General features: G+C 46.0%; 6 protein-coding genes across 6 annotated transcripts; 5 read left to right on the top strand and 1 right to left on the bottom strand.

Annotated features, from left to right (window-relative positions):
- Positions 1-6830: 6830 nt before the first annotated feature.
- ACET3X_008624 (uncharacterized protein) lies at positions 6831-7832 on the top strand (the record flags this gene model as incomplete). Its single annotated transcript, XM_069454818.1, has 1 exon — positions 6831-7832. One exon carries the CDS (start codon positions 6831-6833, stop codon positions 7830-7832), a length of 1002 nt encoding a protein of 333 aa, XP_069304226.1.
- Positions 7833-10284: 2452 nt separating this feature from the next.
- On the top strand, positions 10285-12531 carry ACET3X_008623 (uncharacterized protein; the record flags this gene model as incomplete). The annotated part of the gene is made up of 1 exon (XM_069454817.1): positions 10285-12531. One exon carries the CDS (start codon positions 10285-10287, stop codon positions 12529-12531), a length of 2247 nt encoding a protein of 748 aa, XP_069304225.1.
- A 1133-nt stretch (positions 12532-13664) lies between these two features.
- On the bottom strand, positions 13665-14163 carry ACET3X_008622 (60S ribosomal protein eL33; the record flags this gene model as incomplete). Its single annotated transcript, XM_069454815.1, has 4 exons — positions 13665-13784; positions 13836-13909; positions 13971-14040; positions 14095-14163. The coding sequence occupies 4 exons, from the start codon at positions 14161-14163 to the stop codon at positions 13665-13667; spliced, it is 333 nt and encodes a 110-aa protein (XP_069304224.1).
- Positions 14164-15504: 1341 nt separating this feature from the next.
- On the top strand, positions 15505-17959 carry ACET3X_008621 (uncharacterized protein). Its single transcript, XM_069454814.1, has 8 exons — positions 15505-15829; positions 16023-16095; positions 16147-16167; positions 16217-16561; positions 16617-16899; positions 16948-17604; positions 17654-17722; positions 17776-17959. The coding sequence occupies exons 1-8, from the start codon at positions 15783-15785 to the stop codon at positions 17808-17810; spliced, it is 1530 nt and encodes a 509-aa protein (XP_069304223.1). The 5' UTR covers positions 15505-15782; the 3' UTR covers positions 17811-17959.
- Positions 17960-18432: 473 nt separating this feature from the next.
- On the top strand, positions 18433-19942 carry ACET3X_008620 (uncharacterized protein; the record flags this gene model as incomplete). Its single annotated transcript, XM_069454813.1, has 2 exons — positions 18433-19855; positions 19914-19942. The coding sequence occupies 2 exons, from the start codon at positions 18433-18435 to the stop codon at positions 19940-19942; spliced, it is 1452 nt and encodes a 483-aa protein (XP_069304222.1).
- Positions 19943-21079: 1137 nt separating this feature from the next.
- ACET3X_008619 (uncharacterized protein) lies at positions 21080-26711 on the top strand. The gene is made up of 5 exons (XM_069454812.1): positions 21080-21475; positions 21572-21704; positions 21767-21956; positions 22018-26144; positions 26205-26711. The coding sequence occupies exons 1-5, from the start codon at positions 21341-21343 to the stop codon at positions 26405-26407; spliced, it is 4788 nt and encodes a 1595-aa protein (XP_069304221.1). The 5' UTR covers positions 21080-21340; the 3' UTR covers positions 26408-26711.
- The last annotated feature ends 313 nt before the right edge of the window (positions 26712-27024 follow it).

The raw sequence follows: 27024 nt of genomic DNA, 5'->3' as shown, positions 1-27024 counted from the left end.
CTCTCCTTAACGCGAGGATTAGGGTTAAAGGCTAACTAGCAACTCTATTAGAAGGTAATAATTACTACGGGGCCGTAATTACGTAATTAGTATCTTACTAAGACAGGTCTTCTTAAGATGCTAGGTCCTTACTAGATACTATTAACATCTAAGATATAGAAGGCTAGGCGAGAGGATAGGACCTAAGGTAATAGGTATAAGAATATATTAGATCTTATTATTATACTTATTATAGTTAACTTAAATAGTTTATCTCTTATATAGATTATTAACTAATTATTCTATTACTTATAGAATAGGTATTATTTATTCTTTAGTTATAATAATAACTCTTTTCTACCTAATTATTCCCTATATTACCTTATAGACTATCGCCAATATCTATCTCGCCTTAGTACGGACCGAGCTTAGAGAAGTATAGCAAACCCCCGTGTAACACTCTACTTTAATATTACTAATATTAGAGGTGTTAATAATATTAATATTATCTACTATCTTAGTCTATAAGAAGTAGTAGAACTTAGGTAATTACTTATCTAACTTATTAAGGACTACTTTAGGTAGCTCCCTAGTATATATAAGGTAAGTATATTATATGCTTATAGATATATTAATTAGTACTTATCTAGCTAGGGTTTTTAGGCTAGGCTAGAAGACCTCCTAGATAAAGATAAAGAGGATATATATATATTTATATATAGTATAATTTAATTATATATAGTATAATTTAATTATATATAGTATAATTTAATTATATATAGTATAATTTAATTATATATAGTAGGATACTTAAAGTTAGTGTTAGTATAAAGGTTAGAAGTAGCTAGGCTTTTATAGAAATATATAAAATTCTAGGTAAGCTTAATTATAGTAAAGATACTATATCCTCCTCTCTTTATAATATATTATAATTATATTACTAGCTAATACTAGTAATCCCTATTAGGCCTACTAAGGTTTCTAATAAGTATCTTTTTTAGTTACCTTTAGTAAATTTTTTTAACTTTAGTTTTTATATATAGATATTAGAGCTTTACTACCCTAAAATACTAATTAGTCTAGCGTTTAAATTACGTTATTACTTTATCTTTTTTTATTAACTTTTATAACTAATAAGTAGAGGGATAGCTACTTTTTACTTTTTTAAAGTTTTATTTTAATAATACCCCCCTAGTTATAGAAAATAAAAAATTATAGTATAAGGATACTTCTAGGAAAATAGCTACCTTTACCTTACTACTTAGTATAGCCTATACTACTTACCTCTACTATTTAATAAATAAGTATTCTCTAGTAAGAAGTTTCTATATAGGTATATTAATAGTAAGGAAGTTAAATATATACTACTAGAATTAAGAGAGCTTAAAGGGGGGCTACTTAAGAATATAAATAACTAGCTTAAGTTAGATTAACTAGGACTAGAATTTAAGCTAGGATATAGCTTAGGTATAGTAGTATTAGCTAAGTATTAGCCTATAAACTAATATATAAGTAATAGATAATAAGGATAATAATATACTAAAAGAGGATAAGCCTAAGCCTAATCTTAGTAAGTTTATATAGAAGGTATAGGCTAATAATTACTAATAAAAGATAGATAATTTATAAGCTAGAGTAGAGTCTAGCCTTAATACTAACTAGAACTTAGAAGAGGAAGAAAAAGTAATTAATATAAATAATATAACTATACTAGAGTAATAAATTATAGATAAGCTAAGTAAGTAGAGTATTAGCTAAGTATTAAGTTAAATTAACTAAGATTCTAGAGGAATTAGATATTAATGTAGTTAAAGAAGAGCTTAACTTTAGGGACTATAAATTCTAAGAGGAATCTAAGGATAACTCTAAGGATAACTCTAATAGAGAGGGAGAAAACTAAATATAAGGTATTTAGAACTACTATAATAAGTTAGTAAACGTAGGGGATATAATAAAGGATTAATATAGCTAGTATTAAGCCTACTATAGAGGATAAGCTTAAAAAAAGCTTATCTCTTATAAAGAAATAATTTCTTTAACTTACTACTCTTTATTCTTCTTCTACTACTATACTACCTTACCCTCCTTTCTATATAAATAATTAAAAGATATAGGCTCCTTAAATACTAGACCCTCTAAACTTTTAATCTAAGAAATAGTAATATATAGTAAACTTAAAATAAAGTCTCTTTTATACTATACTATTACCTAGCTAAGACTTATACCTTAAGACTTATAAATAGTAATAGCCTAAGTAAGTAATAATAGAAATTACAGCTAAGAATAAGATATCTTATTCTAATAAAACTTATATAAAATAGGAAAGATAGGTATAATAGCTTAACTATTAGTATATATATAAAGGCTTAGACTAGTATATTCTAGTAGAGTAATAAGAATAGCCTTAGGTATCTTCTCTTATAGATTAGCTACACTAGTATCTTATAGAATATTATTAATAATACTAGTAGTACTATTAACTAGTTCTTATTTAGTCTAGATATTAGTTATTAATATAACTCTTATATTAATATATAAAAGGAGTTAGTTTAGTAGATTACTAGCTTTATCTATAGATATAGAAGCTTATATAGCTTAGTTATATTAGGTTAATATAACTAATACTAGACTACTATAATTATATATACTTTTATAGTTAATATAAGATATATTAATATAGTAGCTATATAAGTAAATAGTATCTTAGAATAAGAGATAGTTAGAATATAAGAGATTAACCTTATATTATATTATAAATAATACTTAATTATTCTAAGTAGAATAGCTAAGTTAAAGTTACTATAAAGTATTATAAAACTAGGCTTACGCTATACCTTATTAATATATAATAGTATCTAAGATAATAGTCCTCTTAAATATATAATATAAGTATTAGCTATAAACTTTATTAAGATCCTTCCTTAAGGAGTAGTTATATAGCGCCTAATATCTAATAGGTAGGAGCTAGTAGTAATTACCTAAAAGAATAATATTAAGACTAGTAAAGGGGATATACACCTAGCTAGACTAAATCTAACTATAATAACTATAGATAAAGCTAAGTATAGGTAGACTAACTATTAACTTCTTATTAATAATAAGGTAGTAAATATATTTAAATACTACCTAGATATACTATTACTTAGTAGTATTAAGTAGATCTAACTACTTATATATAGATATAATAGGTATTTAGAAGAGTATATTAATAGTATACTTAGAGATAAGGAAGGTAGTAATACTAGTAAGAGTATAATATATAATAGAGGACTTTAGCTTAGCTAATAATACTAAGTACTCTAAAGTATAAGAGATATACTTAATTAGGTATATCTTCTTAGTACCCCCTTACCTATCTAACTAAACTAATAACTATACTAGTAAGTAGCTATTAAGAGTAACCTAAAAGTAATTAATAACTAAATTATATAGTATATACTACTTCTCTTATAAGGTACTAGCTAAGGTATTAGGTTAAGTATTAGGCTTAGTATTAAGCCTAGTATTAGGCTCTACTATAAGGTAGTCCTTCTTTATATTTAGCTAATAGGTCTATATATTTAGTAGTACCTTAGTCCTTTACTCTATTACTAGGTTATTTACTAATCTTATCTTTATTTACTAATTCCTTTACTAAGCTTAGTCTCCTATTTACTAGTTTATTAAAAGAGGATTTATTTAGGGGTTATAATTTTTTATTTTCTATAAGTAGGGGGGTATTATTAAAATAAAACTTTAGAAAAGTAAAAAGTAGCTATCCCTCTACTTATTAGTTATAAAAGTTAATAAAAAAGATAAAGTAATAACATAATTTAAACGCTAGACTAATTAGTATTTTATAGTAGTAAAGCTCTAATATCTATATACAAAAACTAAAGTTAAAGAGAATTTACTAAAGGTAACTAAAAAAGATACCTATTAAACCTTAGTAGAGATCTAATAAGGATTGCTAGTATTAGCTAGTAATACGATTATAATATATTATAAAGGGGAGGATATAGTATATTTACTATAACTAAGAAGGGTTATATAAAAACCTAGCTACTTCTAACCTTTATACTAATACTAACTTACTTTAAGTATCCTACTATATATAATTAAATTATACTATATATAATTAAATTATACTATATATAAATACTATAATTTTTGGTTTTCTGTAAGTGGGGGGGTATTATTAAAATAGAACTTTAAAAAAGTAAAAAGTAGCTATCCCTCTGCTTATTAGTTATAAAAGTTAATAAAAAAAAAGATGAAGTAATAACGCGATTCGAACGCTAGACCGATTAGTGTTTTAGAGTAGTGAAGCTCCGACGTCTATGCGCGAAAACTAAAGTCGAAAAAATTTACTAAAGGCAACTAAAAAGACACCTATCGAAATAGATATATATAAGAAGTATCTTCTTAATATAAGTTAGAGTAGGTAACTTAGGTAGTATAGGCCTAGGATTAATATTATTAAGTTAACTAAAAAGTAGTATAAACCTATCTATACTAGAGTAGTTTATATAATTTTCTAAATAGGCTAAATATTTATAGTTAAAAATATCTATCCTAAACTACGTATAGTTATAAGTATTATATATCTTAAGATAAATCTTTATAATCTTATAATAAAACTTAGTAACTAAAATCTTCTTAGAGTCTATTAGAGTATTAGTTTCTAAGAATACTAAGTTTTCTAAGTTTATAAGTAGTAGTATTTAAGGTATATTATATATAAGGCGCTCTACTAATTTAAATTTAGTAAGACTAATACTTTAGCTAATACCTTTACTAATACTACTCTTATTATTATACTCTTATATTTCTAAATCTAGCTAAGATATAAAGATAAAAGTAGTATTATAAGATAAACTTATATTACTAGGTATAAACCTTATAAGTATAGATAGTATAGGTATATATCTTATACTACTTATACTAGCTACTATAGAGTTAACTAATAATAAAGATATTATACTTCTAAATATACTATTAAGCTATAGTATTAAATTAGGATAAGATATAAATATAGTTATAGTAAATAAAAGTAGAGGAGGTATAAGTAGAGGTATTTAGGTATAAAGTAATAATAATAAAGGGTTTAAGTAGATAAGTATATATAATATAATTTTTAGATTTACTATTAGGGGTAGGAGTAGAATAGAGGTAGAGGTTAAGGTATATATTATAAGGCTCTAACGCTTTAAAGTTATATATATATTATTATATTAGTATATATATATAAGTAGAAGGTAAGTAGTATAGTTTTACTTCTATTTCTTAAATTAAAACGTATTTATTATAGTACTTAGTACTTTACTATACTTATAGTACTTAGGTAGTAGTATTATAAGAGGTATAATAAGTAAAATAGGTATATAAATAGTTATAGTTTAGAGTAAGAAAGTAATATAGTAACTAGGCTAGAAAGGGGATAGGTAGGTATTAGTTAGTATTAGCCTAGTGTATAGGCTAAAAAAAGATAAATTTTTAGTAGAATATTAGGACGCTAAAAAGGGAAATATATACTAGATAAAATAAAGGACCCTTATTTATAGTTTTAATTTTTAAACTATATATATATTACTTTACTTATAAGCTTACTTCGTAATTATATATATTCTTATAAAGGGTTTTATAAGTAGTAGGACCTATACCTTAGTACTACTAAGGTATTATATAAGGCTTTTCTCTAGATAGTATCTTACTTATAGACTAGAGTCTACTAGCTACCTAATATATATTTAGTACTAGTATTATATAAGGCTAGTTACGTATTAACTAAGCGTCCTATAAAGTTATAGTCCTAGGCTAGTAATCTTATAATAGCTTATACCTAGTTATTATCTAAAAGCCTTTTAGGTAATAGAGTAATACTAATCCTATATAAAGGGTTAACCTACTTACACGTAATAAAGAGGTGGTTAAGGAGCTTAACATGTATTGTATTAATAGAGTCTTAAATTAAGGCTCTACTAATTAGGATTAAATATAAAATATAAGGGGCTACGCTTAGGGAGCTATTATATAGGTATACTATTATTATATTTAATAAAGAAGAGAACTATAAGCTATTTTATCTTAAAGGTTAATTTATAGTAACTTAAATTATCTTTTAGTCTAAGGTTTAGGGGTTTAGTTTAAGTATTATTTAGATATATTAATAATAAACTATACATAAGGCGTATATAACTAGAATATTATTAAGGAATAAGCTAATTAGGCTTTAGCCTATTATAATAAAACACTAATTAGTCTAGCGTTTAAATTACGTTATTACTTTATCTTTTTTTTTAATTAACTTTTATAACTAATAAGTAGAGGGATAGCTACTTTTTACTTTTTTAAAGTTTTATTTTAATAATACCCCCCTACTTATAGAAAATAGAAAAATAATACTATAGGCCCTATCCGTAAGGCCTAGGGGGGGTATAATTACTTTAATTAAGTAAGTATAAAGCTTTAAACTCTTATAAGCTAGCTATAAAGTACTAAAAGTATAGTAGTATTATTCTAAGTATAATAAGAGCTATAAGGGTTATATAAACTACTCTACTATATAATTAATAGTAATAACTAATAATACCTTCTAAAAAATTATCTAAATAAGCTAAAACCTTTATAAACTTATATATAATATAATCCTAACTTTACGTAATTTTATTATAATTTATAGTAGCTATATAATTTAATATTATTAACTATATTAGGTTATTAGGGTAGTTTAACTGGCGACGTGGTTCATCTGGTGCACGGGCACTATAGTCGCTCTACCGCAAAGCATACAGTCTGCGAAAGAACTGTACGACCTGCGCGCAAAGTACAAAGATGCCTCGGCCCTTATTACCGCCATATACCCCGAGTCCATGGTCATTGCAGCGTCTTTGTCCCAAGTCCAAAACCTCCTGCAGCATGACGCACTACGAGAGAAACCCCAACTGCTCGAGACGTTCGATCGCGCACTCACGGGGTGTCGAGTCGTATACGGATGTCTCGAGGAGGAAGTAAGAGAGCTGCGCGTAAAGGCGGAAAACGACGATCTCAAGTTCAAGGACCGAGCGAGGTTCCCGTGGAAGGAAGACACGTTCAGAGAACTGCTCACGCAGATCCGTGGCCAGCAATCGGCGCTCAGTCTTCTTATACAGGGATTGCAAATGGAGTCGATTGCCGACATCAAGAAGCTGGTCGAAGACAACAGTGTTACACTCGATCAGGTCGTAAAACGGTCGAGGACTCTGCGCCAGTCGCACCCTCGGTTGAAGGTACCTGAGTCGCTGTTCGGCCGAAGAAGCTTGGGCGATGAAGGGGTCGATACGGATTCTATCGCCAAGGCTACAGAGTTTGCCTTCGATGACGAGGTCGTAAATTCGAAGGCTTATCGTAGGGCTATGGCAATGGCGCTATCTTCTCCAAACAACGGAGCGATTGCACCCGAGAGTTCACATACTGATATTCTTGAAGACTACTCGACCGCTCTGGGAAGCATCTCCGAAGCCGACGACAAAAACAAGATCGTTAATGCTATCGACCTTCACCCTCCGTCGGCAGAGGAAGAGAAGACTATTACTAGTGTCTTACAGCCTGAAGCAGAACAAGAGCTGACATCTCAAGTCGCAACAAAAGATGATCATGCAGACTTGTTTGACACCCTCGAGCGCGACATACTTTCCTTCATGCCTCAAACCTCATCCACAGCGCTTTGTTTGACCCCGAACCATACAAGTTCTAAGAACGCTTCTCCACTACCGAGTCAACCTACTGATCCCCTGACTCCAGACCACACGGGTTCTGAGAAATTCGACAGGGCAACAAATTTCGCGGAAGCCGCTGTCACTTGTGCCCAGATCTTCCCACCATGCTTTGAGTAATATCGAGTTTGATGCACATGAACCTCACGCACAAGGGACATCGTTACTCCTGCACAACATCGAAATGAACAGCATATGGAGGTCACTTGTAGACGCAGAGAGAAAGTTTGTCGACCGCATGATAAAACTCAAACGTATGTTCTACGACAACATCATAAAGCAATGGCCAATCATCGAGAAGCATCTAAATGCGATTCTTGTTGGCGAGCAACTTGCCTCGTTGCATCAGCAGTGCTTGTTGCACACTATGGATCAAGAACTTGCTGGCAATGGCAGCGCCCTCTGTAATCCGCATATCTTCGAAGTCTGGGTTGACGAAAGCCAACGACTATATCGAGAGTATTGCCGCACGATGCCGCATGCTTCCTCTTCACTTCGTACAACTCAAAACATGGACCCGAAGTTCTCACCCTTCGTCAACACTCTGGGTCTCAGTCTTGCTTATTTTGGTAAGAGCTGGCAGCACTATCTGGAGCTTCCTAGTCTACAGCTGCAGACTTATATCGATAGCCTGGAAAGTCTCATAAACATTGCTGAAACGCTCCGCGATCCGGCGGCGAGTAGCGAGGTTGCACGCTTGAGACGCGCTCTACAGGCCGTCACTTGGCTCAAGACATTGACGTTGGCTTTGTTAGAGGAGGCGCAAGCCCGCGAAGACGTGCAGAACTTGGAGAAGCGTATTCGAGAAGATACCGATACGCTTGCGCAATTACATCTACACGAACCCACTCGGCGCGTCGTGCATCAAGGTGGCATGGCGATGAAGTTCAAGAGTCAGGGACCTTGGATTCCCAGTGCATGCCGTGCTTCTGGATAACTACTTTCTTTGGGGAAGAGTAAAGAAGAGCAGAGGAGATGAGGTGCTGGTAACAGACCCACCTGTTGCGCTTGCCGACATCGGATTCTTCCTTCCAGCAGACGCACACCAGTTCCAAAAGGCTACTATGCTTGACCAAATAGCAAGAGGTTCAATCCTGTAAGTCTGGTGTATGAACAAGACGTCATAATGAGTTAACTGGTTATCAGATATATTGTCACACTCACAAACAAAGCTCGAGAGGGTAAGCCAGATTTGTTAGGTCTGTACAACATTCAAGACAGGAAAACATGGACCGATCATTTCACGACAGCTCGGACAAAGTCTCGCGGGTGAATTACACCAACAAATGGGGCTTTCGAATATCTTCTCATGGCTTGCGGGCTGTCGTGGTCACATGTGAATGCCTCAGCCCTAATCTGTGGGTTGGAGATTCTGTCGCGGGCGCACGTGCAGAAGGGCAAATTCGAAAACGCCTGCTACACACTTGCCTGCGAATAGTCAGACTTTCACGACGGTATAATAGGGCCGGCCAACTTTGCCCAATAATTAACGAGCACACAACCATCCCCAAGACTCAACTCTTGCGCCATTCCAACTCCGCACCGCGACCACCGCCCCAAACGAGCTATACTACCAACAACGACTCAGGCACTCTTCCTACCCATATACACCGACGGCGATAATGTCAGATCTCCCAGAAGAGGAGCCCGTCGAAGCTGGACATGCGTCTATCCCTGATGGACTCTCTGCTAGCGACGTTGTTGGAATCGTTACTGTCCATGATCCCAGGGCTTACCATGCGAATTGCAGCACGGCTTGCAGGAAGTCACGTATTAGAAATCAGCTGGCCGATGGCGAATGGTCCTTGGATGGCTGCCATATTTTCCTCGGTGTCATTCAGGGACGACACTGCTACACGATGGGTCGTGCTGACAATAAGAGCGTGTCGCCGTCGCCGCGCGATGTGTATTTCCCCGGTAGTAGGGTCGGAATTCATCAGTTCAACCTCGCACCTGTATGGGAAAGCGATAGCTGGCGTTTGGAGTCCGCTACTGAGACCATCGCGGAGGTGAACGATGCGCCCATCCAACTCAGCACCCCCCGTACACGAAAACTACCGAGCCAGTTGCCACAGGCCGTCCATCTGCGACAGAACCTAGTCAACCGCATTTCGATCAATGGATTACGGGTCGAGATCTTCATGCTGAAGACAGTGCGCGACCTTTATCCGATTCATGACTATCGACTTCTGGAGCTACGCCCCGAACTATAAGACGTCGTTCACCGCCCCGAGACCTGGGCGCGGGATCGATATCTACAGCGTCCCGAACAGATCTCCACCAACACATATCGGATCCTCGAGCGCTTCACTGGCAAGATCGAAACAGCGAAATTCTTCCGTCAAGACGAGAACGGCCGTGAGCTTCGTGACGCCGAGTTCCTGAAGTTCGCGAAGGTCAAAGTGGACATATCTATCGTACGATACTTACAGTCAGTTGAGATGAACCACATTCCGGCTGTGATCACTGGAACGCATGAGGGGTTTGGACATACACCGCCCTGGAAAAGGACATCAAGGAACAACATCCGCGCCTGCGCTTCGCGATCGCCTCGAAGCTCCTGCGACGGCTCATGTCGGCACTCAACTTCTTACATTCCCACAAGATTCTACATGGGAATGTTACCAAAGAGAGTGTTTTACTTCGTCTGGCTGACTTCAAGCCTGAGAGCGTGCTCCTAGTCGATTATTCGAAGTCAGCGTCGTTCCCTGGCGGCGCGCCTGAGCCTCTTAAGAGGATGACTGAAGATGGCAGGGCTGCGATGGAAGTCGCCGAAAGCTGCTGCAATATCTGGCAATTACGCAAGACAGCTACCAAAGATGCCTACAGCGAGGAGCTAATGATGACCAAGACTGAAGCTGCGAGTAGGGAGTTCAAGATCATGGAGCGCGTAGCCGCAGACTTCTTTGGACCTAGAGGCGAGTCGCGCGAGTCGGAGGAGGGAGAAAAGATGCTCCGCTTGCTAAGCATGAAAGAACATTTTTGGCACAGGGCCCGGAACGACCAGATCCACAACGCGACTCGTCGTGAGGTCGGACCTTGCCACTCGGATGCGATCAAGGAGATGGAGCTTGACTGGGCGCGTATGCATCCGTCTCCAAAGATTGGCGAAGAGCAACACATGCTGCTGACTCTTGGGCACTCATACCTGCATAGCTTGGCATCGATCCTCTACCATAACCGATGGGAATTAACGCCCCAGGATGTATGCACAAAGATACGAGAGATTGTTGGCGACGTGGAAGAGCCTTGGCAGACCTTTCCAGTCAAGCGAACAGTGTCGTTCACGCAAGACGGTACTGGATTCGAAGAGCGTGGTATCTTGGACTGGATCGCGAGCTGTTGTGAGGCCTACCCAAAGTGGTATCATGCTTTTGTTCAGGAGTGTGGGCGCTGCATCTCACCCCAGCACGGTGTAATCAAATTCGCTGAGATCAAGAAGCTCCGAGACACTCTTGTGGAATATGGTACTATGCCTGAGTTCATGCAGGCCACATTCGCTAGATTGACTGACGAAAAAACCATGGACCAGCCGACGACACACCTGGAGGAGATCCATCACGAGTGGTATCACAAGCCCTCGCGGATGTTCAACCTGACGCAGTTACATCGACTGGCAGTTCCGGACCTACTCATCGCCTGTATCAATGAAGGAACCATAGAATGTAGCAACTTTGTCGAAGTACGCGGAGAGTCTGATATAGAGGGGTTGTATGCTACTCTCTCTTTGTTAGCCGCCTCCAGTACCCAGCTTGGATTGACAGTGGATATTCCAGATCATACGCCGCACTTTCCGCTGCATGATCCAGCAGACTTCAGTCAGGTCTTGTACCATGTCGTCCTTGCTCACACTGGTCTTCTTCCTTGGGCATCAGTCACTCGAGACGGTGGCCAATATAACTTTCACGCACCGCTAGCCCCCAAGGCCCCACAGACGGCTGGGAGTTTCCTGCCGACTTACTTTGGCAGTATGAAGGTGCTTCCCAAGACGCTAGATGGTAGAGAAGAGTACAGGCGCCCCGATCACTGGTTGAAGTTCAAGACTGGAAAAGAAATTGACGAGGCGACGGATTTGGATAAGCGACCGACACTGCTAGCGAAGGGTCCATTGAAGAAGAAAGCATCGCAACCAGAGAGATTGCATCGACCTTCTTTGCCGCCGGTTGATCACTCTGTCCTAGCACAGACGCTGAAGAATCGCAAGCAAGCTCTTGCTAAGGCCCAACCACCAGCGAAACGCAACGATGGCGACCAATCGTCAGGTGTAGTTATGCCGGCTGCGAAGCGTCTGTATGTTCTTCCATCGGTTGAAGACTGGACCCCAGACAGCGTACCGCCAGTTCAAGCGCCACATTTGTCGGCCTCATTTGTAGACCGTCAACTAGACCATATGATGGCCAACGTGGAACGCCAGTCGCAGTCCTTGTCCTCTGGACCACTACCTGGCATTCCACGTGTACCAAATGAGTCCTTCTTCCAGCGAGATAATGGGGTAAACACCAACATCCTTGTTGGTCCGCCCATAGCTCAGACGGCTATAAAGGACTCGTTTACGATCGCATCCAATGGCGATTTCAACCTGGCGGACGACTACAAGCAAGCAGAAGTCTGGCTCAAAGCGATGGACGAAGAGGAGGAACCCCAGGTTGCTGGCATCTTTGGCTTCAACTTCCATCACAGTCTTCGACGGCAGGGAGACGGATCGGACACTGACGCAGATGAGCCAGAGGACGAAGACCGCAATGAAGAGACGCGAGTTGACGATGGAAAAGCAAAGCAGGCAGGCGGTCAGACGCTGTTCAATCTGCCAACACCCTAGATCAGGGAGACCAGCTCGTTCACATTTGACCCACGGGCAATGACACCGAATGCTGGGCTCAAACAGCAGGCGATATCGAGATCGTTCCCTAGCTGGCCAAGCTTCCAGCTGGCGACGCCTAAGATGAGCAGTCCCCGCTTCGCACCACCCCCGATGCCGGCACACTCTTTCGGCTCCTCTAGTGACATCAGGAGCCATCACCGGGGCAGTGTCTCTTTATCGAACCTTGCTAGTGCCAGTGTTGATAATGCGCCTACGCGTTTGAGCCATCCGCCGCCAGCAACAGCAACAACTCCGCCTTGCACGGTTGCTTCACCAGCTGCGCCCGAATTCTCTAGCCCTGCCTGGATGCCACGGGCGCAGAGCGACGACGATGACGACTTGCCTGACACGGATGAGGGAGAACAGTTTAGCGATGTCTTGGACTAGACGTTGTCGTAAGCAAGGATGGCCGGGTGTAGGTAGACGGGTGTTGCAAGTGACAAGTAGAGCGAGCAATGTGTTTGGATCGCAACTGGTTAGATGCAGAGTGGCATTACGAACTAATGTTAATATAATGCTCGCAAATACAACATAAGAGAAACAGGATTGAAACTCGCCCGTGCTTCTGACGTGACTGTGTCGTTTAGTAATAGCATGCCCTACCGTATCTAAGAGGCCCAGTGCATAGACCATCTGATCGGGCTGGGGATAGGCTTCCTTGTACACCTAGTATATGATTGTATGGGTGGTCGTTAGGGCGGTACAGCGGTTGCGCGACGGCCAGATAGAGCCGAGTTTGCATCGGGCATCGCGAAGGAGAGCCTACACGTCTCAGTTAGCAGCACACCTTTGCATCGCCCAAGTCGCCGCGGTGGAGTCCAAACATCACGCCAATGCTCTCAATGACTTTGAACGTGGTATCATTGATCTTGGAAGGAATCTTGATTGAATTTGCCATTGTTATGGACTTTCGGAACCAAAAGACACCGTTGCACCAGCCTGAACATTTACGTGCATGAGAGACTGTGCATGGTGTCTCCCACACTACTGTTTGTTCTCTCGCTCCGTGCCCGGTATTTGCGCCTAGTCATCCATCACTCCATTGCTTTTCGACCGCTCGTTCCCGTCGCCAAAGATCGTATCGGAACAGCTTATATCGAAGAAGGGTAAAGCATGACGCGGACGGAGGCACCGAAGGACTTGGGAGGGAGGTTGTTCTTGAACTTGGCGCGGACGACACCGGAGTTGCCGTGGGGGCGGGTGACCTTGCCCTGTTTTCATGTTAGATTCCGCTCGTCAGACAAAGCAGCTCGTGTTCATACCCAGATGACGCGGATCTTGGAGCCTTGGATCGCCCGTTGTGCGCGGTAGACGTAGGCTACCCTCTTGCCAGCGTCTGTTGGGGGTATGTTAGCTCATCAAAATTTGTGGCCGCAACGGCATCGGGGCGGACGTACACCACTGAGCTGCCTTGACATCGTCGACACCCTCGAGCTTGAGCAGAGAAGTTCCGGGGTTGGTGTTCCTCTATCCTTCTCGTCAGAACGGTAGCCACAATACGCGAATTCGGTGCGCACAAACCTTGCCGCGCTGGTAGCTGATGTGCTTGCCCTTGACGTAAAGGCGGTGGGACTTGTTATCGGCAGACATGGCGAATTTTTTGGGCGGCCTCGGGGGGATGAAGGGGACGTCTGGGTCGGGGTTGATGCTGTCGTTAGTACAGAGAAGTCGTCGATGCCAGAGGAAAGACGAATTGCTTCATGTCCAGTGGGGCGTTCTCGCTTACTAGCGCCACACCAGCCACAGTTTGTCGTGTGGCGCAGACGCTCTGCCGCGCCGTGTGAAGGACATCAGAACAAGAGGACAGTGTAAGATTGGCATTCGGGTTTTGACGAGAGAGAATGCACTGATGGCTTAAACGCATTCCGTGTTCATACCAACACGCTGACTGATCGCGTGCCGGTGCATGGCGGACGGAACACATTCATTTAATGGCATCGCGCTTTCGTGACAGCGAAACCAAGTGAGGCAATGTCAGTATACCACTGCGTCTGGATGACGAGCGCTTGAGCACTGCAGGCTGGACCTTCTGTTGTTGTATACAGTTCGCGTGGGTGAAGGCACAATTCTTCCGCGAGAAGTTCCGCCACCACAGAGGCCATGCCTCCTCTTGCCTCTTTGGGCTTTCCCTTGCAGCGGATGTGTAAGCCTGGCGCTTCACTGTTGATAGCTGTCTCTTTCGACTGCCTATTGAGATGCCGCCGCGTGTCGCACATCGGCATGTTGAGGACTGTATGAGTAATCGGATCGGCCAAAGAAAGTTCACTCATCAGTGTCACGGCCTGGAATAACCCAAACAGCCAACGGCAAAATTCCCACATAGCCATCGCGTTTGCCAGGGCTTTCACGTCACGTTCGCAAAGCATTCTTGGGGCCAGTACGCCGACACGGCTGTTGCAAGTCTTTAGTTATGACACGCCCCACCAAAGCGACTAGCTTACCAGTGCTGTCCGCTCGGTATACTCAAAGAGGGGCCGGAGGATTTGACAGACCCAAGAACCAGCCCGGGACACTGAGACGTGCCGGTGCTCATGTTTACTCTAATAGAATTTACAAATTGTCCGGACTCGGAGAGCCTCGCGGCGGGGTAGCCGTACATGAGATGCAGCTCCCCTCAGGCTCTGTGACAGTGATGCGGCACGACCGAGGGCTTGGAACATAACCACAGAAAAGCAAACAGAGTTTCAGAGCCTCAAAGTCTATCGACTTGCGGCCAAGTGCGCACGAAGCCGTTCCACGCGCAGTGCATGGCCATGGTGGGGTTGTCCGCGCATCCCTGGACACGGCTTTAGCAAGGTCTCCTCCGGCGGGCTTCGAGGGCTTTGACTGGTGCCGGAGATGCTTTGCACGTCGTGCGGCCGCTTAGTGATGCTCGGGGAGCGACCGAGCTGTTTACTGATATCCTTTTTAAGGACGCCAGACCTCGCTGCATGTTTGTGTGAAGCTTTCCTGTCTGATACCCTATCACCGGCGTTCGAGCGGCAAATTAGAGCTAACCAACGTCACCACCACACGAAACCGCTAGAGCAGCTCCGATAACCCCACCACATAGGACTTTCCCTCACACACCAACGTCCTATCCGTAGCTTCCGCTCTGACTTTGAGATCTCTTGTGTAACCTTATTGCCTTCACTCCCTACAGCCCTTAATTGAGCTGTAACCTTGCGCCCGCCCCCTCCCGCAAAGCGTTTACATTCCATACCGACACAATGGCGGACACAGTTATCCAGCCCAAGCAAGAGGAGGTCAATGCCGGGTAAGTCGCCCTCGCCGTCTCTGACCGATCTCCTACAGCCTTTTGAGAAGTGTTTGGATACACAACCAATTTATCCGGCAGTTGTTTTGTGCTGAACTGCATGGCGCGCTTCGGCAGAGGGGTCGCTCAATGCGCGAAGCGCCCAACGCCCTTGCAGCTTTCTGATCACCACGGCTGACAAATCTCGCGATAGAAACATGGAGCTCAAGGACAACACCATCATTGTTGTTTTGGGCGCCTCCGGTGACCTAGCCAAGAAGAAGACTGTATGTAAAGAAGCAAACACGTGGAGAATCATCACACTAACGTCATATCAGTTCCCAGCGCTCTTCGGGCTCGTAGGTTGCACAATCAAGACTCGCACCCAGCTTCTGACCACCAATATAGCACCGAAATGGCTTCCTCCCAAACAACATCCACATCGTCGGATATGCACGCACGAAGATGGACCGTGAGGAGTACCTCAAGCGCGTCAAGTCTTACATCAAGACCCCTACAAAGGAACTGGAGAAGCAGCTAGATGAGTTCTGCGAATTTTGCTCGTATGTTTCGGGCCAGTACGACCAGGACGAGTCTTTCATCGGACTTGAGAAGCACATGCAGGAGATTGAGAAGGGTCGCAAGGAGAACAACAGGATATTCTACATGGCTCTCCCTCCCAGCGTCTTCATTACAGTGTCTCAGCACCTGAAGCGCAACTGCTACCCCAAGAACGGTATTTCTCGCGTCATTGTAAGTGGCTTGCATGCAGGTTTCTGGACGAATGCAGCTAATCGCTGTCCCGCAGGTCGAGAAGCCTTTCGGCAAGGATCTCCCGAGTTCGAGAGAACTCCAGCGCGCATTGGCTCCAGACTGGACCGAGGACGAGCTCTACCGTATTGACCACTACCTGGGTAAGGAGATGGTCAAGAACATCCTCATTCTCCGGTTCGGTAACGAGTTCTTCGGCGCAACCTGGAACAGGAACCACATCGACAACGTCCAGATCACCTTCAAGGAGCCGTTCGGAACCGAAGGCCGTGGAGGTTACTTTGACGAGTTCGGCATCATCCGTGATGTTATGCAAAACCGTGAGTAGAGTACTGATGGTGCGAGAAGGCAACGACTGACAATCACAGACTTGCTCCAGGTTCTTACCCTCCTCGCTATGGAACGACCCATCTCCTTCTCGGCCGAAGACATCCGTGACGAAAAGGTCCGCGTCCTCCGTGGAATGGCCGCCATCGAGCCCAAGAACGTCATCATTGGCCAATATGGAAAGTCGCTGGACGGCCAAAAGCCAGGCTACAAAGAGGATGACACAGTCCCCAAGGACTCGCGATGCCCCACTTTCGCATCCATGGTCGCTTACATCAAGAACGAGCGATGGGATGGTGTACCCTTCATCCTGAAGGCAGGAAAGGCTCTCAACGAGCAGAAGACCGAGGTCCGCATCCAGTTCAAGGATGTCACCTCCGGAATCTTCAAGGACATTCCACGAAACGAGCTCGTCATCCGAGTGCAGCCCAACGAGAGTGTTTACATTAAGATGAACTCCAAGCTGCCCGGTCTCAGCATGCAGACTGTCGTCACAGAACTCGACCTTACCTACAGGCGGCGATTCTCCGACCTGAAGATTCCCGAGGCCTACGAATCGCTCATTCTCGACGCTCTGAAGGGCGACCACTCCAACTTCGTCCGTGACGACGAACTTGACGCCAGCTGGAGGATCTTCACACCTCTCCTACACTACCTTGACGACAACAAGGAGATTATTCCTATGGAGTACCCATACGGTTCGTATTAGATTGAAGAGTAAAGCGCACATTCACTAACTGTCATCAGGCTCTCGCGGCCCTGCCGTTTTGGACGATTTCACCTCTTCTTACGGATACAAGTTCAGCGACGCAGCAGGTAGGACCTCGCCTCTGTAGCGAACTAAAAGGACATTGCTGACACCAGTGCAGGATACCAGTGGCCCATGAACGAGCAGAAGTTGTAGGTGGTTGCTCTACACTTGACGAATGCCTACGGTGGGGTATGCTCGGGATCACAGTAACCATGAGTTTCAGGGTGGTATGGGCAACTCGGGCCCATTCAAGAGAATAGATAATGAATACAACGGCGATAACCATATCGTCCAACAAAGCGCTCAAACGTGACTGATTCTCCGTAACAAAGCACTTGTGCCTGGACCTGCATACTCGACTTCCGAAAGCGGAGGGCTGGCTAGCTAGGTATTCCTGGTGGGGTAAAGGGCTAGAGCGGGATGGCATCATCGGCGATATGAGAAATTTTTGAGAAGCGTCGCGTCAGACAAGGCCGACTGAGTCAACTGTAGGTGTCACTGTAGGGAAAATTAGTTCCACACAGTCATCAAGTGGTCCGGAAAAAGTGGGCATCAACACATGTTGCTGTGCATTGCTGCCGCCGGTCATCTCTAGCCGCAACCTCTTAGAACCTGCCTTGTAATTGCCCTGTGATTCGTCCAAGTTTGCACAGTTTGGTAGAGGTCATACAGGAGTCATTGAGTATTAATAGTCTAGAATTCCCATCGCTTTCCGGATTGTACAACCAGATTGAGTTGTCGCATCCCTCCTCCGAACCACCTCCGCGCACACACCATGAGTCCCGCACAAGACATTGCCGGCAGCGGCATCAGCCAACTCGCACGTCAAGTGTCCAACAGCCTCAATCTCAGCACCAGCCCGAACCTCTCTTTCCACAGCCCACCCTCCACATTTCGCCAACCACCAGGCGGCAGCTTCACCAGCCAAAATCAAACCAACAGCTCGCATGCGCAACAGCTCGCCAAGCAATTGAAGCCCTTCGATACCAAGGACATCAAGGTCCTGCTTCTCGAAAATGTCAACGAGGCCGGCGTCAGCATCCTCAGGGACCAGGGATACCAGGTCGAGGCCATCAAGGCCAGTCTGGCAGAAGACCAGCTGATTGAGAAGATTCGCGATGTTCACGTCATTGGAATTCGCTCAAAGACAAAGCTCACCAAGAAGGTGCTGGAGGAGGCAAAGAACCTCATCGTCATCGGCTGCTTCTGCATCGGAACAAACCAGGTCGACCTCCAGACGGCTGCCAGCCAGGGTATCGCCGTCTTCAACTCGCCCTTTAGCAACTCGCGCTCCGTCGCGGAACTCGTCATCTCCGAGATCATCGCGCTCGCCCGTCAGCTCGCCGACCGCTCTATGGAACTGCACAACGGCACATGGAACAAGGTCAGCAAGGGCTGCTGGGAGATTCGCGGCAAGACGCTGGGTATAATTGGATACGGACACATTGGCAGCCAATTGAGCGTGCTGGCCGAGTCCATGGGCATGAGCGTCATCTACTACGACGTTCTTACCACAATGGGTCTGGGAACTGCGCGACAAGTAGCGACGCTGGACGACCTGCTTGCGCAAGCAGACTTTGTTTCCCTTCACGTTCCGGCCACGGCTGAGACCAAGAACCTGATTGGCAAGGAGGAGTTTGCAAAGATGAAGGACGGCAGCTACCTCATCAACAACGCCCGTGGTACCGTTGTCGACATCCCCGCCCTGATCGAAGCCAGCCGCTCTGGCAAACTCGCCGGCGCCGCCATTGATGTCTTCCCCAACGAACCCGCCGGCAACGGCGACTACTTCACCAGCGACCTAAACTCCTGGACCAAGGACCTCGTCGGTCTGAAGAACATCATCCTCACCCCCCACATTGGCGGCAGCACGGAAGAAGCGCAATCCGCCATTGGTGTCGAAGTCAGCACGGCACTCGTCCGCTATGTCAACGAGGGCACTACACTCGGAGCCGTCAACTTGCCAGAAGTCAACCTACGTAGCTTGACGCTCGACCAACCAGACTGTATGCGTGTCATTTACATCCACAAGAACGTGCCGGGTGTGCTGAGACAAGTCAACGGCATCCTGCTCCACCACAACATCGAGAAGCAAATGTCCGACTCAAGAGGCGATATCGCGTACCTCATGGCGGATATTAGTGAAGTCAAGGAGGGCGAGATTAAGGATTTATTTACGAGCTTGGAGGAGCTCTCTTGTAAGTCTGCATATGCTTCCTTGTGTGCTTTGTAGAGTTGACTGCTAACATTCTACAGCGTGTATCCGTACCAGGGTCCTGTACTAGGCAGATAATCCTTTCTGGAATCGCGAAAAAAAGACCCGAGGATGGTTGGAAGCATTCTCCATCCCCGATTGATCTCGCTGAGCAACATCACAATGATACGGCTTCTGATATCCTGGGTTCGCTGCCGCATAGCCGTGACCTTGGAAGTATTGGTATAAGGCTCTCGTACGGCGTCTGATTGATTTTGTGCATACACGGGCTAGGGAAGAACAGGGATAGAAAAGTAGAGTTCAACACTGCGTTTTTTGTACAAGCATCACGAATGGGATACATGAGACACGAAGAGAAGAATAGCATTTTGTTCGGATGTGTATAAGCGACATCGCACGTGACCGTTCACGCCCATTAGTCTTCATTCCGGTACAGCCAGGCATTTGCTTGCAAGCCTTCTAAAGCGCAAACATGCCCACGACGGTGCTGACGCGAATACTGTGCTACTCTGGTCTAGTTAGTCAGTCCACACAGGTCCATGGTCTCATGCAGCGGCATTTGATTACTGGTAGCGAGCTCGTGGAGTCGGTGACAGCCCCGTAGACAGGTGTACAAAGTGCACAGTCACGTCGTAGTGGATACAGCTGAGCCATGACCAGGCAGCCATGCCGTTGACAGTTGGTCAAGCCGTTGAACGTTTGTGCTCCAGACTGGACAATGTTCAAGTTCAGTGAGGTGTTGAGGCCCAGGTATCATGGCCAGGCGGCACGTTTCAGGCGGCCCAGTCAAGCAAGAAGGGGTGCGCGAGAAGAGAGGTTCCCGAGAGACGAAACGTTTACAAGGAGTGGACGTGCATAAACTCTGGGGAAGGACTGAGGCTTTAGATGACACGAGTGGAGAAGGGGACAGTGCGAGTAAGAATGCTGGCGTGCATGGGGAGAGTGGTACGCAGCACGTAGGGAAGGCGCACAGCGTCACAAGAGAGTGCAGATGCAGATGATGCAGATGGTCGGCATGCTGGTGAGGCTAATTCGCGTGCATTTGTGCGGAGGTGCATATGGTGAGACGCCTGTCTGCGCGGTTCCCGTGGTCCCAAGAGGTCGAGGAGTGGTGGTTGGCTCGGGCCCCTGGACGTGGTCTGTGCGGGTTGGCGGGATGCTGGCGGCGGTGAGAGGCGATTAGCGTGACCAGAGAAAGTCGACGAGACGGCGGGCAGCAGTTCGCATATCTCTGCCCACACGATTGCACCTCTCTCCTTTAGGGATGCATCGAGCCCTGTGACTGCAGCGACATCCCACGCTGACGCCTACGCCCACCACAACCAGGCCCTACCACGAAGCCAGCGACCGCACCGAATTAGCGAGCTGGGCGTGCTGAGTCGACGAGCAGCAGGGAGAGCCGCCTTTGGACCCTGATCCCGCACCGCCATTTGGAGGGGGAGAGAACGCAGGCCGGCAACGACGCACCATGGCACACATCTACGACATCGGCACCCGGGCGTGGCAGCCCGATGCCACCGAGGGCTGGGTCGCCTCCGAGGTGACGGACAAGCAGATTGCGGGAGACAAAGTGAAGCTGGTGTTCACGCTGGAGAATGGCGAGGTACGCCCCCCACCGCCGACGACGACGGCGACGGCGACGGCGACGAGACTCCTGTTGTTGCACGAACATGGCGGCTGACGATGAGTGACTGCGCAGACCAAATCCGTCGAGACGACGCTGTCGGCCATCCAGACGGGCAACGACCCCAATCTCCCGCCGCTGATGAACCCGGCCATGCTCGAGGCCAGCGATGACCTTACCAACCTGTCACATCTCAACGAGCCGGCTGGTACGCCCCCCTCCCTATGCCCGCATGTGCGTGCGAGCCATGGCATACTGACAAGAGCGCAGTGCTGCAGGCCATCAAGCTGCGTTACCTGCAGAAGGAGATCTACACATATTCCGGTATCGTCCTGATTGCGACAAATCCGTTTGCGCGAGTCGACTCGCTATACGTACCCGGCATGGTCCAGGTCTACGCTGGCAAGCAGAGATCGTATGGCGCTCCGCATCTGTTCGCCATTGCTGAAGAAGCCTTTGCGTGAGTTCCCCCCACCGCTCCCCATGCCCACCCGCCATGGCAGCCACTGACCCTCCCCCAGCGACATGTTGCGAGACCAGAAGAACCAGACCATTGTTGTCTCCGGTGAATCTGGAGCCGGAAAGACGGTCAGCGCCAAATACATCATGCGATACTTTGCGACCCGAGAGTCTCCCGACAACCCCCACAAGCGGAGAGGCAAGTCCGACTCGATGAGTGAGACAGAAGAGCAGATTCTGGCCACCAACCCCATCATGGAAGCCTTCGGTAACGCCAAAACCACCCGTAACGATAACTCGTCGCGCTTCGGTAAATACATCGAGATCATGTTCAACAAGCAAACCGACATTATTGGTGCAAAGATCAGGACATACCTGCTGGAACGCTCAAGACTGGTCTTTCAGCCGCTTAAGGAGCGGAATTACCACGTCTTCTACCAGTTGGTAGCTGGCGCGTCGGACGAGGAGCGCGAGGAGCTGTCCCTGAAGTCGGTCGAGGAGTTTAGCTACCTCAACCAAGGCAGTGCGCCAGTGATTGAAGGCATGGACGACGTGGCGGAGTTCAAAGCTACGAGACAATCCTTGACCAAGATCGGTGTGGCTCCCGAAACCCAAGCTGGCATCTGGCGCCTGCTAGCGGCCCTGCTGCACATGGGAGACATTAAGATCACAGCAACCCGGACAGACTCAAATCTCGCACCAGATGAGCCTTCTCTCGTCAAGGCTTGTTCGCTGCTCGGAATCGACGCCAACACCTTTTCCAAGTGGATTGTCAAGAAGCAGCTCATCACCAGAGGAGAAAAGATTGTTTCCAACTTGACGCAGCAACAGGCCATTGTAGTGCGGGATTCCGTTGCCAAGTTTATCTACTCCAGTCTGTTCGACTGGCTGGTCGAGCGAACGAACGAGAGTCTGGCCACCGAGGAGGTCATCTCGCAAGCTCATACCTTCATTGGTGTCCTTGATATCTATGGGTTCGAGCATTTCGCAAAGAACTCGTTCGAGCAGTTCTGTATCAACTACGCTAATGAGAAGTTGCAACAAGAATTCAACGCACATGTTTTCAAGCTGGAGCAGGAAGAGTACATGCGCGAACAAATCGATTGGACTTTTATCGACTTCGCCGACAATCAGCCGTGTATCGACCTTATTGAGGGCAAGCTGGGTATCCTATCTCTGCTAGACGAAGAGTCTCGTCTACCTATGGGTTCCGATGAGCAGTTTGTCACTAAGCTGCACCACAACTACTCTGGAGACAAGCACAAATTCTACAAGAAGCCTCGGTTTGGCAAATCGTCTTTCACTGTATGCCATTACGCCATCGATGTTACATACGAATCCGATGGTTTCATCGAAAAGAACAGAGATACTGTGCCCGATGAGCATATGGAAGTCCTCAAGGCTGCAAGCAACAAGTTCTTGACCCAAGTCTTGGATACTGCTGCCTCGATCCGAGAAAAGGAGACCGCTACCAACGCGTCTTCTAAGCCGGGCACTGCCATGTCGGCTGGGCGAAGAATGGCGACCAACCGCAAGCCAACACTCGGTGGCATCTTCAAATCTTCCCTCATCGAACTCATGCAGACCATCAACTCGACCGATGTTCACTACATCAGATGTATCAAACCCAATGAGGCTAAAGCCGCCTGGCAGTTCGACGGACCCATGGTTCTCAGTCAACTGCGCGCCTGCGGTGTTCTTGAAACCGTCAGAATCAGTTGCGCTGGTTACCCTACACGATGGACTTACGAAGAATTCGCCCTCCGTTACTACATGTTGGTCAGATCCGCTGACTGGACGCCCGAGATCCGCAACATGGCTACGGCGATTTTGAAGAAAGCCCTAGGGGCCGGCAAGAACGACGGCACCGACAAGTACCAGATGGGTCTAACAAAGATCTTCTTCCGCGCCGGCATGCTTGCGTTCCTTGAGAACCTACGTACGGCCCGGCTCAACGATGCGGCTATCATGATCCAGAAGAACCTCCGAGCCAAATACTACCGCCGCATCTACCTTGAGATGCGTGAAGCTGTCATTCTCGTCCAATCGTTGGCTAGGGGCTACATGACCAGGGAACGGGCTGAGGAGGCGAGACAGGTCAAGGCCGCTACTACCATCCAGAGAGTTTGGCGTGGTAGCAAAGATCGCAAGCGCTTCCTTATTGTCCGAAACTCGCTCATCAAATTCGAGGCTGCTGCAAAGGGATATCTTCTGCGCAAGAACATGCTGGACAAGAGGCTTGGAGATGCTGCTCGTATGATCCAACGCAACTGGCGCAAACAACGATACATCCGCGCATACAAGAAGGAGATCAACAACATCATTACTGTCCAGAAACTCTGGAGAGGAAGGAAGGCCCGCAGGGAATACAAGGTCCTCCGCGCCGAATCCCGCGATCTCAAGAACATCTCTTACAAACTGGAGAACAAGGTCGTGGAGCTTACCCAGAACCTCGGTACGATGAGGGAGCAAAACAAGTCGCTCAAGTCGCAGGTGGAAAACTACGAGAGCCAGATCAAATCCTACAAGGAGCGCAGTCGTACCCTCGAAAACCGTCAGAAGGAGCTACAAGCCGAAGCCAACCAGGCCGGTATCACCGCTGCCAAGCTCAGCCAGATGGAAGACGAATACAAGAAGCTGCAGACAAGCTACGAGGAAAGCACCGCAAAGATGCGACATCTTCAGGAAGAGGAAAAGGAACTCCGTGCGTCGCTTAAGAGGACCACAGACGATCTGGAGCAATCTAAGCGGAGGAGCAATGTTACCGAAACCGAAAAGATGACGCTCCGTCAACAGCTCGCCGAGTTGCAAGAGCAGGTCGAATTGATGAAGCGATCAGGCCCAATCGCCGACCTGACCAACGGTCACACCACTTCCGTTGCCCCCAGCAGCTTGATCAAGCTCGTCTCGTCCAAGAAGCCAAAGAGGCGCAGCGCCGGACCAGACACCCGCGACATCAACCGCTACAGCGAACAGTACAACCCAAGGCCTGTCTCGATGGCTCCTGGCTCCACTATCCACAGGCAGAACCTTTCTGGCTCAACCTTTGCTCAGCTCGATAATGTCGAGCTTGAGCTTGAGAACATACTTGCCGAGGAGGATATGTTGAACGATGAGGTCACCCTTGGGCTGATCAAGAACCTGAAGATCCCATCGCCTACCACCACACCCCCACCAACCGACAAGGAAGTGCTCTTCCCTGCTTATCTCATCAACCTTGTGACCTCGGAGATGTGGAACAACGGCTTCGTCAAAGAGTCGGAGCGTTTCCTCGCAAACGTTATGCAGTCGATTCAACAAGAGGTCATGCAGCACGATGCGGAAGACGCGATCAACCCAGGTGCTTTCTGGTTGTCAAACGTACACGAGATGCTATCGTTTGTCTTCCTTGCTGAAGACTGGTATGAGCAACAAAAGACGGACAACTACGAGTACGACCGATTATTGGAGATTGTCAAGCATGATCTCGAGAGTCTTGAGTTCAACATCTACCACACCTGGATGAAGGTCCTGAAGAAGAAGTTGCACAAGATGATCATCCCTGCTATTATCGAATCGCAATCGCTGCCTGGTTTCGTCACCAACGAGAGCAACCGCTTCCTCGGAAAGCTGCTTCAGGGCAGCAACACCCCTGCCTACAGCATGGACAACCTACTCACTCTTCTCAACAGTGTCTACAAGGCAATGAAGGCTTACTACCTGGAAGACTCCATCATTACACAGTGTGTTACTGAGTTGTTGAGATTAGTCGGTGTCACTGCTTTCAACGACTTGCTCATGCGCCGTAACTTCCTTTCATGGAAGCGAGGTTTACAGATCAATTACAACATCACACGTATCGAGGAGTGGTGTAAATCGCATGACATGCCCGAGGGAACATTGCAGCTTGAGCATCTGATGCAAGCTACCAAGCTACTTCAGCTGAAGAAGGCTACCTTGAACGACATTGAGATTATCCAGGACATTTGCTGGATGCTGAGTCCGAACCAGATCCAGAAGCTGTTGAACCAGTACCTGGTAGCCGACTACGAGCAGCCTATCAACGGCGAGATCATGAAGGCTGTCGCATCGCGCGTAACAGAGAAGAGCGACGTTCTGTTGCTCACAGCAGTCGACATGGAGGACAGTGGTCCATACGAAATCGCGGAACCGCGAGTAATCACAGCACTTGAGACATACACGCCATCTTGTAAGTATATCCTTTCAGTGATTTATCATCCAACCAGAACACGTCTAACACGCACGACAGGGCTGCAAACACCCCGCCTCAAGCGCCTCGCCGAAATCGTCTCTCAACAAGCCATCGCGCAACAAGAGAAGCTCGAGTTCGACGACGACATGCCCAACGGCCAGAGCAACGGCGATGCCATGAACGCTCTCACTGGCGGGATGGGAATGAACGGCGGCGGCATGAATGGACATGGTACGATTGAAGAGGGTGTTGAGGCATGAACTTTAGCATCTTTGTAAGCGAGCGACAGCGAAAGATTTGGTATTAGACATGAAACGACACGAGACGAGATGAAGGAAAATAAGCGCCGCAGATGGAACCCAATATTCGTAGTAGTTGTAGTAGCAGCAGCTGTTTTCTTCTGTGTCTGTCTGGTCGCTGGACTTCTGGGGAGGGATGGAAGATGTGCTTCGAAACTACTATACGTTTTTTTCTGCAATTGCGGAAGCGGGGGATCAAAGGCGTATGACGCATGATGATGTTGGGTATTTAATGCTGGGTGTTTTTCTGGAATGTTATATTTATTTCACCTTGTCTTTTATGCGGTTTGAGATGTGTGTCGATTCGGTGTGCGATGAGCTTCTCGTCACATTTCAGGTTGTCACTGTATTGTGCCGGCGTAGACTGTACAGTTTACTACGAGAGTGTAGAGTTCGCTTTTCGGTCTCGATGGAGGCCTACTGTATCGCGATAATTATTGGGTTTGAGCTTTGGGGAAGACTGCAGGTGTACAGTTTACCTACTCATCCTATGCAAGAAAAAGCCCAAACGGATAAGGACATTGCGAATCTGTTTCTAATTCACCACAGTGTGGAACAGAAGAGCATCGTCCGAGGAA

The sequence above is a fragment of the Alternaria dauci genome, chromosome 8 (assembly GCF_042100115.1).
Source record: "Alternaria dauci strain A2016 chromosome 8, whole genome shotgun sequence".
NCBI lineage: Eukaryota > Fungi > Ascomycota > Dothideomycetes > Pleosporales > Pleosporaceae > Alternaria > Alternaria dauci.
This window is presented reverse-complemented; position numbering and strand designations above follow the sequence as displayed.